Source organism: Piliocolobus tephrosceles, chromosome 10 (assembly GCF_002776525.5).
Source record: "Piliocolobus tephrosceles isolate RC106 chromosome 10, ASM277652v3, whole genome shotgun sequence".
Lineage (NCBI taxonomy): Eukaryota > Metazoa > Chordata > Mammalia > Primates > Cercopithecidae > Piliocolobus > Piliocolobus tephrosceles.
In genome coordinates this window covers 18,429,776-18,442,720 of record NC_045443.1, presented here as the reverse complement: position 1 = coordinate 18,442,720, position 12,945 = coordinate 18,429,776, and the positions used below count along the sequence as shown (strand labels likewise).

General features: G+C 39.6%; 1 protein-coding gene across 3 annotated transcripts in view; it reads right to left on the bottom strand.

Moving 5' to 3' along the window:
* The window catches only part of PIK3C2G (phosphatidylinositol-4-phosphate 3-kinase catalytic subunit type 2 gamma), a 384,573-nt gene that overhangs the window by 282,010 nt on the left and 89,618 nt on the right, over positions 1 to 12,945 (bottom strand). For 2 of the 3 annotated variants that reach the window (XM_023226228.2, XM_023226230.1), the window contains one exon: positions 3,436 to 3,558. The exons of the other annotated variant lie outside the window; for it this stretch is intronic. In XM_023226228.2, coding sequence (XP_023081996.1) covers positions 3,436 to 3,558 — 123 coding nt within the window. The remainder of the gene's footprint in view (positions 1 to 3,435; positions 3,559 to 12,945) is intronic. 3 annotated transcript variants of the gene reach the window in all.

Sequence of the window (12,945 nt, the reverse complement as noted above, 5' to 3'; positions counted from 1 at the left end):
GGGGTTTCGCCCTGTTGGCCAGGCTGGTCTCGAACTCCTGACCTCAAATGATCCACCTCCCAAAGTGCTGGGATCACAGGAGTGAGCCACTGCACCTGGCTGAAAGTTACATTGTTTAGAACTCTCCTATTAATACTGAAACAAAATGAAAACACTAAACAGTAGACCATTGCAAGTACTTTTCACTGAGTGAAATGGGGAGCTAGTTTAGGATGTTTAGACAGCAGAATGACATGCCTTGACCGATATTTTAAAGAGATGACTTTAGCTGTTGTACAAGAACTATGAAGGTGTAAGAGAAGTAGGGTGACCATTATAAAGCTATTGTGGTATAGAGAGGAGAGATGATGGTTGTTTAGACCATTGAAGGTGATGAGAACATACTCTGGATATGTTTTGAGAAGAGAGCCATTAAGGTCTGAAATGTGATTCAGGCTAAGGATTTTGATCTAAACAACCAGAATTAGAATTGATCATCCAGAGTGGCCATCCATGGTTGGAGTGGTTTGAAATGTAAGATCAGAAATTTAGTTTAGGATATATTGATTCTGTAAGTGTGGAGTTGGTGACTGATGCCTGGGTTGGTGATATAAATTTGGGAGCTGTTGGCATTTAAATTGTATTTAAAGGTATACAACTATAAGAGAAAAGTGAGGGAATAATGATGTATATAACAGAGAAGAGAGTTAAGGGCTAAGATCAGAATCAGTCTGGGAGAAGAAAAGGACATGGAGAACAAATGGCCAGTGAGGTAAGAGTCAGCCATGTGGAAAGCAAATTTTAAGATGGAGGGTGAGATCAACAGTGCCAAAAGCTTCTGATAGGTCGTGTAGGATGAGGATTGAGAAACAAACATTGGATTCAGCCATGAAGTTTACTGGTGACAATTTCAGTGGAGTAGAGGTGATGAAAGCCTGATTGGAGTATGTTATAGAGCAGAGAAAAAAAAAAAACTTGAATAAAGTGAATATAGATAGTTATTCGGAAGGTGTCACTACAAAGTAGAGAAAAGAAATGGGGTAGCTGCTGGCAGGAAGATGGAGTAGAATAGAGGTTGTTATTATTTTATTTCTTAACTTAAAACTTGAATACTATTCATGGGATGTAAATACTCTTGTCAAGATTTTATATGTTGTAAGAAAAAGTATGTAAGTCACAGTGAAACCATCAGCTTAGGAGTCACAGTGGGTCTAAATGCTAGCTCTGACACTTTCTGTTTGTGGGAACTGGTCCAAGTTAATCAGTAAGTGTCAGAACTAGCATTCAAAATGTTTTCTTTGAAATTGAGTTTAGAATTAGATTTTTATCTTGAATTATCTATATGACGGCATAAGTGTGTGAGTTGAAAATAAATCTGATGTTTTAAAACAACCAGAAATTACTTTTAATTAAATCAGAAGAATAATTTTAGGGATTGAGCAGATTAACAGTTGTTTTTTTTTTTTTTAAGACTTGTTCTGTAGCCCAGGGTGGAGTGATTTCGGCTCACTGCAAGCTCTGCCTCCTGGGTTCAAGCAAGTCTCCTACCGTAGCCTCCCGTGTGGCTAGGATTACAAGTGTGAGCCATCATGCCCAGCTAATTTTTATATTTTTAGTACAGATGAAGTTTCACCATGTTGGCAAGACTGGTTTCAAACTTCTGATCTCAAGTGATCCATCCGCCTCAGCCTCTCAAAGTGTTGGGATTATAGGCGTGAGCTGCCGCACCTGGCTTGGTTAATAAATTTTTAAAGGATTCACTTGTTATACAAAATTTATTGATTTGCCCAATAACACTTATGGGACTCTTTGTCTAGTGCTGTTTTAGCTGCTGGCGACTAATTTTTTTTTTTTTTTAAACCGATCTTTGTATCATTTGGTAGGAGCATACATAAATCTACACAAATAGTAGGTACCAGAAGATAAATTTACAGGTTACACCAAGCAAGGCAAGAAAAGATGGACAATTTTGCCCAATGATACAGGAAGGGTTTATACAGGCGGTAAAAGATGCATCCTGAAAGATAATTACATGTTTCCCAGATGGGCGAGTGTAACACTGTGCTCCTGACGCATGGAGGATCCCTGGCAGAGGCCTGACTTCTCAGTTCATAGTTAGGGTAAGTAGATCAGATGCAAAAAATGACTGGTGGACAGTAAAGGGATAGTTAGGGTAAGTAGATAAGATGCCAATGACTGGTGGATAGCAAGAACGGGAAATGGGGTTAATTCTAGCGGTAAAGATACAGATATAGGTAGGGGCCACACCACAAAAGGCCTTGTGTGCTTTGCTAAATGATTTTTACTTTGCCTTATAAGAATTGGAAAGCTACTGAAAAATTTTACAAGCAGAGTTGATTCTATGAAAGAAAAAGGGATATTATTATTGAATGTCAGGTCTTTCGTCAAAGGAATAAAGAACCTTACCCAAAAAGGGGAGATAGAGATTGTCATGGTCCTATAAGAAGGCAGATTTAGTTTGGAATGGGAGGGGCCATGAAGTATGTGAGAATTGAAGGTCACGTGCCATGTTTCAGGATACAGTCTCCGTTGATTGTGGTAAGAGTAAGAGTAGAATAGATGGTGCGATCTAACATCATCCTCTTCTACAAATTCTGACATGTATTTATTAATGGAAAAGCATCATACGGGGAGTCAAATTATCTTCTAAGAAAGCCAGATCATCTGAAAGAGCTGAGGGGAAGTAGGCTCGGGAATTTTCTTCTGCTTGAGGTGAGAAGAATATTGATCTGAGTGAAGCAATAGAGACTGCGGGGAAATGACTGGCAGAGTAGTGAGGAAATGCAGCAGTAACCATGGAAAAGCTGTGAATGAGGCTGATGAGCCGTCTGGGGATCTCAGTAAAGGGAGGGCTTAAGTTGGGTGCAGAGAGCAAAAAAGTGGAGAAAGACAGTGATAATGTTAGGAAGGTACTTTATCTTCTTGATTTAACAAGTCTTTACGGAAGAAGGAAGTGGGAGTCAGTCACCCCAAATTAAGCTTACACATAGATGTTTATTGTCAAAAAACTTGATTGTTTAAATAAATTTGTAATTCCGTGTATGTGAGAAAATTGAGAAAATGGAGATTACCCACATTATCAGGAGGGCTATCTTTTCTTTGTTATACCTGGACTCCCTCCACTCCTGCCTCAAAGAGAGCATATTCCTGATATGCACAGTGTGTGAATGATTAATAAGTCTTCTTCTTTTTTCAATTTTCCTTTTTTCTCAGTTCAATAATGTGAATTGGACACTTGTCTAGGTTTCTAAATGGACTTTTAATCTGTTGAATTGAACAGTCAGTTATCTATAATCCCTAGCATATTTATCATACCACTGAATCAAATCAACTGGCAGCATATTTTTTAATCACATCCTTTGCTTTTTTAAAAAAGGGGGGAAAAGCTGACCTTTATTAGATAAATAATCCAGACAGAGTAAAGATTAAACTTACATTTCATTCCAATTGACCAAGAAAAAAAATAACTTCTTGACTGGAATATTTCTGTAGTTTCTCACTTGGCACAGCTTCTTTCCAGCATATGTAAGCCAACAGGTAAAAGAAAATGCCTTGTAGCTAAAAAGAAACAACATCAATTCAATATGCTTAGCAGTTTAAAGAAACTAGCTTTCTGTATGGGTCAATTATTTTTGTAGTCAAAAGTCAAATGATAAAGTGATGTTTGCTTGCATAAAGCATGCTTTAAAAATTGCTTTAAGAATTTATGCTGGGTGTGTCAACAAGACTGTGGAATAGGAGGCCGTAAGACCTTCCTTTATTCATGGAGAGAAAAATTCAACAATATGCCGACTGATTCCTTTTGTAAGAAAACCAGAAACCAGTTAAGAGGCTCCTGTACCCCAGGTGAATTCAAAACCAGCCACGTCAAAGTTGGTAGAAAAATTTGTGGCACTCACTTACCAGAGCCTCTTCCCTGGCACAGGGTGGCATGATCAGAAAGAAACTCTCAACTGCTGGCTTCCCATCAAGGAGGGAAAGAGAACATGGGAACATACATCTAACACTTAGACTTAGTACCATCAAGGCTACCCAAGGAACTAGCTTTTGTCTTTCCTGGATATAAATGCTGACAGGAAATGTCACCAGTTTAGGGACCACTGAAAACAAAGATGATGGTTTTTACTAGCACATACTTGCTATTGCTTCTCTCCATAACTCCGCATAGAATGATTTTTGGCTTCTCCTTGGGTAGGAAAGGAGTTTATGGCTTTTCCTTGGGTAGGAAAAGAGTTGATTCGTGTGTCCATCATTCCAGTTTTGGGGCTACTATCAGAAGGACTAGTTTCTGTCTCGTCTGTCTTGGAGCACCGACAGGACCCTGCATACCCTAGAGGCCTGGAGACTGTTGAGAACAAAAAAAAGTTGGGCAGCTTCTTATTGTTCCAGATGTCCTATGATACAGTGGACAAAGCCTATATACCTTGTCAGCCTCTCCCTGGTCAGGGAAAATGATGAGGAATAAAGGAGCATATGTCCAACACTCCAGCTTTTAAAGAGTTTGCCTGAGGGACTGGTTTTTGTCTTATCCAACTGGAAACACTGACGGGATGCAGCATGCTTTAGAAGCACACTCCCGAAAACAAAATAATCTGATCACCTCATAGAAATTTCAGAGAACCTGCAGTACCACAGACAGACACCAGAAAAAGCAAGAAAACACGAGCTTCATGAGACAGAAACCAGCAAAATCCCTCTAATTGCGAATGTATAAGTACAAGCAGAGTGAAGATGCACTCATATAAAAAGTTTGGAAGGCACCTAGAATCTCTAGCCAGGCTTATTTTTGAAGCTTTTTTTTTTTTTCAGTGTGAAGCCAGACCATAAAGACTGAGAGAGTTAGCTGTTTTTTCAAATGCACAGATCCCAACACAAGGTAATAAGGCACACAGAGAAACAGGGAATAATGACCTAGCCAAAGAAACAAAGGAACAAAACAAACCAATTCTAAGAAAATAAAGATATATAAATTACATGACAAATAAATCAAAATAACCATCATAAAGATACTCAGTGAAAAATTATGGATGAATAAAATGAGAATACCAACAAAGACATAGAAAATACTATAAAAATAATCAAATAGAAATTTTGGAGCTAAAGGATACAATAACTGAGTTGAAAAATGTACTAAAGAGATTCTGAGGCAGGCTTCATAAAGCAAAGGAGATAATCAGTGAACTTGAAGACAGGTTATTTGAAATTATCCAGCCAGAGAAGCCAAAAATGAAAACAACAACAACAACAACGACGAAAACCCCACAATGAACTGAAGAAAGCCAAAGGGAATAATGGGCACCATCAAGCAGGCCAATATATCAATGTATCATTATGAGATTTTCAGAAAGAGAAAAAAGGAAAAAAAAGAGGGAGGAAAACTCCTTTGAAAATGTAGTGGTCAAAAACTTCCTAAATTTGGGGAAGAAAATGAATATCCAGATTCAGGAAGCCCACTGGATGCCAACTATGAAGAACCCCAAAAAGAACCCCAAAAAGACCCTACAGGGACATATTAGAATCAAATTATAAAAAGTCAAAGAAAAAAGACAGTTTCACAAGCTGCTAGAGAAAGTGACTAATCATGTATAAGAGAACATTCATAAGATTATTAGTGTATTTTACAGAAGAAACTTTGTAAGCCAGAAGGGAGAGAAATAATATATTCAATATGCTGAAAAAGAAAAACAAAACTGTCATTAAAGAATACTATATTTGATAAAATCATCCTTCAAAAATGATGAAAGAGAAATACTTTATGAGATGGATAAAAGCTGAGGGAGTTTCTCACTACAAGGCCTACTTTATAAGAAATGCTAAACACTGTCCTTCAAATTGAAGTGAAACAATGCTATAGAGAAACACAAAAGCATCTAAAAGTATAAAACTCACTGGTAAAGGTAAACATATAGACAAATACGCAATACTGTAATGGTGCTAAATAAATTACTTTTAACTCTGGTATAGCATTTAAAAGATAAAAGTACAAATATAGCTACAACAATACATTAATGGAGATGTAATATAAAAAGATGTAATTTGTAACATCAATAACATAAAATGTGGTGGGAGGAGAAATAGAAGCACAGAGTTTTTGTATATGATTGAATTTAAGTTAACAGCTTAAAGAAGGTTGTTATAAATATAAGATATTTTGTATTAGACTCATGGTGAACACAAAATGAAACCTGTGGAAGATACACAAAAAATAAACAAGAAAAAATCAAAACATGTCACTACCAAAAAAATCCAAGCAAGTCATTACCAAAAAAAAAAAAAAAAAAAAAAAAAAAAAAATCTATGAACTCTATGAACACCAAAAAACACAGCCCAGAGAGGCAAAGACAAAGAAGCTACAAGACAGAAAACAATTGACGAAGTGGTAATAGTATAAGTCCTTTACTATCAATTACTTTAAAAGCAAATAGATTAAATTCCCCAATCAAAAGACATTATCCATTTAACCAACAGCATGGCTAAATGGACAAAAAGTATATAAGATCCAACTAGATGCTACTCACAAAAGCCTCAATTTAGATTTAAGGACACAAATAGGTCAAAAATGAAAGGATAAAATAGCTATTCTATGCAAATAGTAACCAAGGGGAGCAGTGGTGGCTATGCTTACACCATGAAAGTCAAGTGTAAGTAAAAAAACTGTAACAAGAAAAAAAGAAGGAGATTACATAATGACAAAAAGGTAAATTGACCAGGAAGATACAAGAATTTTAAATATATCTGCACCCAACATCAGAACACCCAATATATAAAGCAATATCAGAACACCCAACATATAATGCATTGAGAGTTGAAGGAATAGACAGCAATACAATAATACTAGACATCACAACCCACTTTTAATAAGTAGAACATCCAGATAGAAGGTAAGAACAGAGGATTAGAACAACACTATAGACCAAATGGACCTAACAGATATATGCAGAACATTCTACGCAGCAGGAGCAGAATACATATTCTTCTGAAGCAAACAGGAAACACCCTCCAGGCTAGATGACATATTAGGTCACAAAACAAATCTTAACAAATTTAAGAAAACTGAAATAATATCAACTAGCTTTTCTGACCACAGGAGAATGAAATTCAAAATCAATAGCAGGAAGAAATCTGGAAAATTCACAAATAGGTGGAAATTAAACAAAACACTCCGGCAAAACCAACGGTTCAAAGAAGAAATCAAAAGGGCAATTACGAAACATCTCAGAAATGGCAGTGCTTACAACTTGAGGAGAGTATCCTGCCCAGGTGCAGTGGCTGCCATTGAGATCCACCTGAGACCTTTTGCCTCTAGCCTTTCAGCACTCCCAGGCTGCAGCTCCTGCACCTGTTCAGCTTACTCACTCGCCCTACCTTCCCTGTAGCCTGCTGCACCACGGAGTTGGTATTAGTGGCACCAGTGGCAGTTGAGGTGGTCTGCAGCAGCAGGTACCAACATTTATAGAATGAGGAAGAGCCTGAGGAACCTGAGAAGGCTTCAGGTGAGGTTCCTCCACCTTATGACATCAACTCTGCAGAGAGTATGGTGTATTTGACTACAATGATGAGTCTAATGTTCCAAAGCCCCCATTTTACAATGTGGTTGTAAACATTACGAATTTATAATCAAGTCATGAGAATCAAGGCTGAAGCTATTTCTTTGGTTCCTGGAAGAGATGAGGATTTTGTGGGACGGGATGATTTTGATGATGCTGATCAGCTGAGGATAGGAATTCTTTTTCGGTTAACTTTTTTCCTGGCATTCTTCTTAACTGGATTAAGTTTTTTCCTGTCTTTTTGTCTGACTGCTTCAGTGGAAGGAAGGTATGACACCATTTCAGAATTTGGTCTCTTTCTAATTAAGTGGGTCCTGAGAGTCAGATTTCTAACCTGTTTTCCTTGATACGTTCATGGTCAGCACTGCTGCTTGAGATGAACCAAATGCTGAGTTAAGATGCCCTATCCAATGTGATGATCATAAATTATTAGACATCTTGGGGGTAAAAATGATCTCAAATTATCCTTACATTTTAAATGGGTAAGAATCCCAGCTTGCTGGCAAAAAGTCAAGTGTGGATGCAAGTGCCTAGCGGACCACTTCTGGTAAGCAGAACTGGCGAATGTTAGTTTGGTAAAGAAACTAAGCCTAAAGTTAGCAGAAGAAAAGACATAATAAATATGAGAGCAGAAAAAAATGGAATACAGAATAATAAAAATAGAACTACCATATAATCCAGCAATCCTACTTCTGGGTATTTATCCAAAAGAACTGAATTAAGATCTTGAAGAGCTATCTGAACTCCCATGTTCATTTCAACATTGTTCATAGTAGCCACGATGTAGAAAGAATCTAAATGTCCACCAATGGGTGAGTAAAGAGAACATGGTATATACATACAATGATATAGTATTCAATCTTGACAAAGAAGAAAATCCTGTCATAATATAACATGGATGAATATTAAGGACATTATGCTAAATGAAATAACCCAATCGCAGAAAGACAAATACTAAATATACCACTTCATGAAAGCAAAAAGTAGAATGTTGGTTACCAGGGACTTGGGGATAGAAAAGGATAGATAAATGCAATAAGCCAATCACAGAGAGACAAATACTGAATATACCACTTCATGAAAGCGAAAAGTAGAATGTTGGTTACCAGGGACTTGGGGATAGAAAAGGAAGGGGTAGAGGAGTAATGGGTACAGAATTTTAGCCATGCAAGATGAAAAAGGTCTACAAATCCCCCCATGCAACAATGCACATGTAGTTAACATTACTGTACTTTACAATTACACTTTTTTAGTAGGGTAGATTTCATTTTCTATATTTTTACCACAATTTTTAAAAGGTTGAAAAAGAAGAAACAATATGCTAATGTTCTGGTAAACACAAATTATTTAGGACTAGATTTTTGTATAAACTTCTAATGTGAAATTCGGTATTGGAGCCAAAGTTTCTAATGATACTTATTCACTTTGCAATTTTAAATCGAAAGAGAATTTACATGCATTAGATTTTTAAACATTTAATGAACTCATAGGATAACTAACAATAGTCCTAATATTTCATAGCAGTTCTAGAAAGTACATACTATGTTTGAATATTTTTAACTTAAATGTAAAAGATGTTTGTACACAATATCTGATGAACTTTCCAACATTACACACACACACACACACACACACACACACACACACACACACCCCTCCTGACAAAACTATAAAATCTTGTAAAAAATCTTAATAAGTAAAAGCAACATTAATTTAAAATACTACATACATATGTATATATATAATAGAAATTCTCTGCAAGTAGTAAATTTTCCCACATAATATCTAAAAAGCAAACAGGTCTTCCAAAACAAAATGTTCTTAACATTGTGTGGTATCTTTTTTTAGTTTTTATAGCTGTTATATCTTGATCTTTTATATGTACCATTGCCTAACAATTTAATGTGACAATTAGAATGAAAGAGTAGTGATACAGACAGGAGGCAGGGAAATACTAGACAGAAAAGGGCGGGGTCGCTGGCAAAGCCTCACCCTCAAACCTGGACCTGAGGCCCAAAGTGAGAAAATGCCTTCCTGTTTTCCCCCTCGAATGTTACTTTTTGGCCCACCCCACCCCCTATCCTATAACCATAAATACCCCAGGCTCCACTGACAGAGGGGAAGCAGAAAGAAGAGAAAAAGCAGCCTGAGGTCAGCAAGAAGTAGCTTGACTTCAGAGGGGTGGCTTGACAGCAGGACCTTTCAGAAGATTTCCGCCACGGATGGCCAAACTCCAGGGCAAGACCACCTTCCCACTCCATCCCCTTTCCAGCTCTCCATCTCACTGAGAGCCACTTCATTGACAGTGAAATCCCCCACATTTACCATCTTCAATTTGTTTGTGTGACCTGATTCTTCCTGGACACCAAACAAGAGCTCAGGGTACAGAGGGCTGTCACACTGAGCTATTAAACACTTAAGCTGTCTGTGGATGGCAAAGCTAAAAGTGTACTGTAACACATGCCCTCTGGGGTGCCAGGGATTGCAGGTACCCCCTAGATGCTGCCATGGGGCTACATGAAGTTCTATTCCTGTCAGCACCCAGAAGCACTTGTTCTGGCCCCTACACCTGGCATGCTTCCTTTCCTGTGAGGCACTGAGAGCTATGGATTAAGTAAATGAGACATCCCCTTCATGAATCTTGTGAAGGGATCAAGGGAACTGTCCTGTTTCATCTGGGGGCTTGCCCAGGATACTTCAGAAGGGTAAGCAAAATGTGGATTTGTCTCTCCTTGTCCTCAGACTTTCCTCTGAGCTATGCTATTTGCAGGGGATAGGATGCAGCCCTGCCATCTCTCTCTTTCTTTTGGGTAGGAAAGAGGAAATGTTGGGTAGAAAAAGGAATATTGGCTCTGTTTCCTTTCATGGAGGTCTAGTTGTCATGTAGGACTGGAATAAAGTTCTGGGGAAACCAAAGGCCTCTTGCCAAGGCCACTCCTCAGTATTGCCAGAAAGCCACAAGAATGGACCTGTTCCCCAGATGTCTGTCAAGGCATCAGCCAAGACCACCAAAGTTTTCTTTTGATATCTTTCCTTCCTTCTTTTATGGTTTGAAATGGCTCCTAGCTCTTCTTTTATAATGTTAAGGGTTCTACTACAAACTGCAGCAATGATACTAGGCAGAATGTATGTTTGGTCCAGCCATCAGATGTGCAACTCAGAACAATACGATTTCCGTATGTTCTTAGAGGTGTTACCCCAAACCCCAGTGGCCACACATGTGTGAATGGGATGGGCAGATGAATGGCAGTTCCTTTCTCATCCCCTGCCCTCCAGGCTTGGGTGCCTGGGCATGTCCGTAGCATGCATGTGCTGGGCCCAATAGCCAAGTGGGTGGTGGGAATCAGCTGTGCATGCTGCCCAGGCCCTAGGGTAGTCTTTGGGGCCAGGGACCCCATGCAGTAGGCTGGCCAGTGCTCTCTGCAGGCCGTCCCCTCCTGCCACAAGCCCATAGACTCTTTCCTCCCCTGGCCAAGGAGTTCAGCCCGGTTGGACCTGGGGGAGGCACACTATGATTAAAGGAACCTATTTGTAGAGAGCAAGAGGTTCTTTCCCTGGACCACCCCCCTTTGCCCTTTAAACTGTTTTTGTTCTTTTTTCTTTTCTAAGTGAGAGGTTTGTTTTCTTACCTCAGCACTCTGTTTACAATAGGGAGGCAACAGAAGAATGAGCCCTGCTGGCTGATAACAGCAAATTTGGCAGGACCCATTTGGGACTTAATCTAAATGGACCCTGAGATACCTTTTTGTCCCCAACTTGATTCCAAACTTAAGGTTGAGGCCCTAGGAAGGAAAAGAAGATCTGAGGGATCCACGCAAGGAAACAGGCACAATGTAAATGGGCAGGACCAATTCCTGCTAATTAAGCCTCCATGTCATGGCAGGAGGCCATGCTCCATGGCACAGATAAGGACCGGGAAACGCAAAGGTTGCTGACAGTAGGGGGAATGCAGGCATGGGCATAAGTGAATGCGGATAATTCCTATTCTCTAGGACCTCCCTGCTTCATGGGTGCAGGCTGCAATGGCACCTGTGGGTGGTATCCATCTAAGGTCACCAGGACTTGAGGATAAGAAGACAGAAGAGAAAGGGGCAATGCCTGCTTCCCTTCCTCACACCCGAGTTTTTGCTGAAATAAGGAAGGGAAATGAGGGATGCCTATTTCCTTGTCTTTCAGAATGGGTAACCAACTGTCTTCGCCATCATGAGTTTATACTCTTCTGGAGTGCATCCTGAATCACTGGGACTCTTTGACCCTCAGAATCTGGAGGAAAAATGCCTCTTAGCCATTTGCACAAAGGTTTGGTCAAATTATGAGGACTGGCTTGGTCTCAGGAAGGAACCATTCATTTTGATACCATCCGGCAGTTGGAACTTTTCTGTAAATACAAGGACAAATTGTCTGAGACCCCATATGCACAGGCTTTCTTTACCTTGCAGGGCAATCCAGACCTTTGCCAACAGTGTGGAATTGATCCACCCCTCCTATTGGCCATCTCAGGAGAGGCTGCAAGGGGCAATCTCAGGGAACTAAAGAAACAAATCCCAGAGGCACCTCCGGCAGGGGAGCCAGATCCCTTCAGCCCTGCTCCTCTGGGTTCTCCCCATCCTCTCTCCTGCTTGCCCCCTCCTAGAAATACTCACACTGGACAAGCCCGTCTCACTTGTGCCCCTCCAACAAATGCCTGTTGAATTTGGCCCCAGTAAGGTCCAGGTTCCGTTCTACCTCCAGGACTTAAGGCAAACTAAGGGAGATCTTGGCAAGTTTTCAGATGACCCTGACAGATATATAGAGGCTTTCCAGAATTTAACCCAAGTACTTGAACTCTCCTAGAAGGGAGTTGTGTTACTTTTGAATCAAACCCTGACTAACAGTGAGGAGCAGACTGCTCTGCAAGTGACAGAGTGATTTGGTTATGAACTTTGTATCACATACATGATCAGGGAAGGTGCCAAACTTTATCCAAATGAAAGAGGTGCAGTACCAATGGATGACCCTGGAATGGATCTTAATGATGAGATGGGAGAATGGAAGAAGAGACACTTTCAGGTGTGCATAATGGAAGATTTAGGTAGGACTTGCACCAAGCCTCTCAACTATATCGAGCTATTTATGGTAGACCAGGGATTTGATGAGAATCCCACTACCTTTCTGGAAAGGCTAAGAGAGACTTTGGTAAAGCACACATCTCCATCTTCTGATTCTGGTGAGGGAAAACTAACCATAAAGGATACATTTATTATACTCAGGAAGCCTCTGATATAAGGAGGAAGCTGCAGAAACAGGCGCTGGGAACAGATAGTACTTTAGAGGACGTCCTGAAAGTGGCCAACTCAGTTTTTACAATAGAGATGGGGGGACACAATAAAGAGGCATAAGTTTTTTTTTTTTTTTTTTT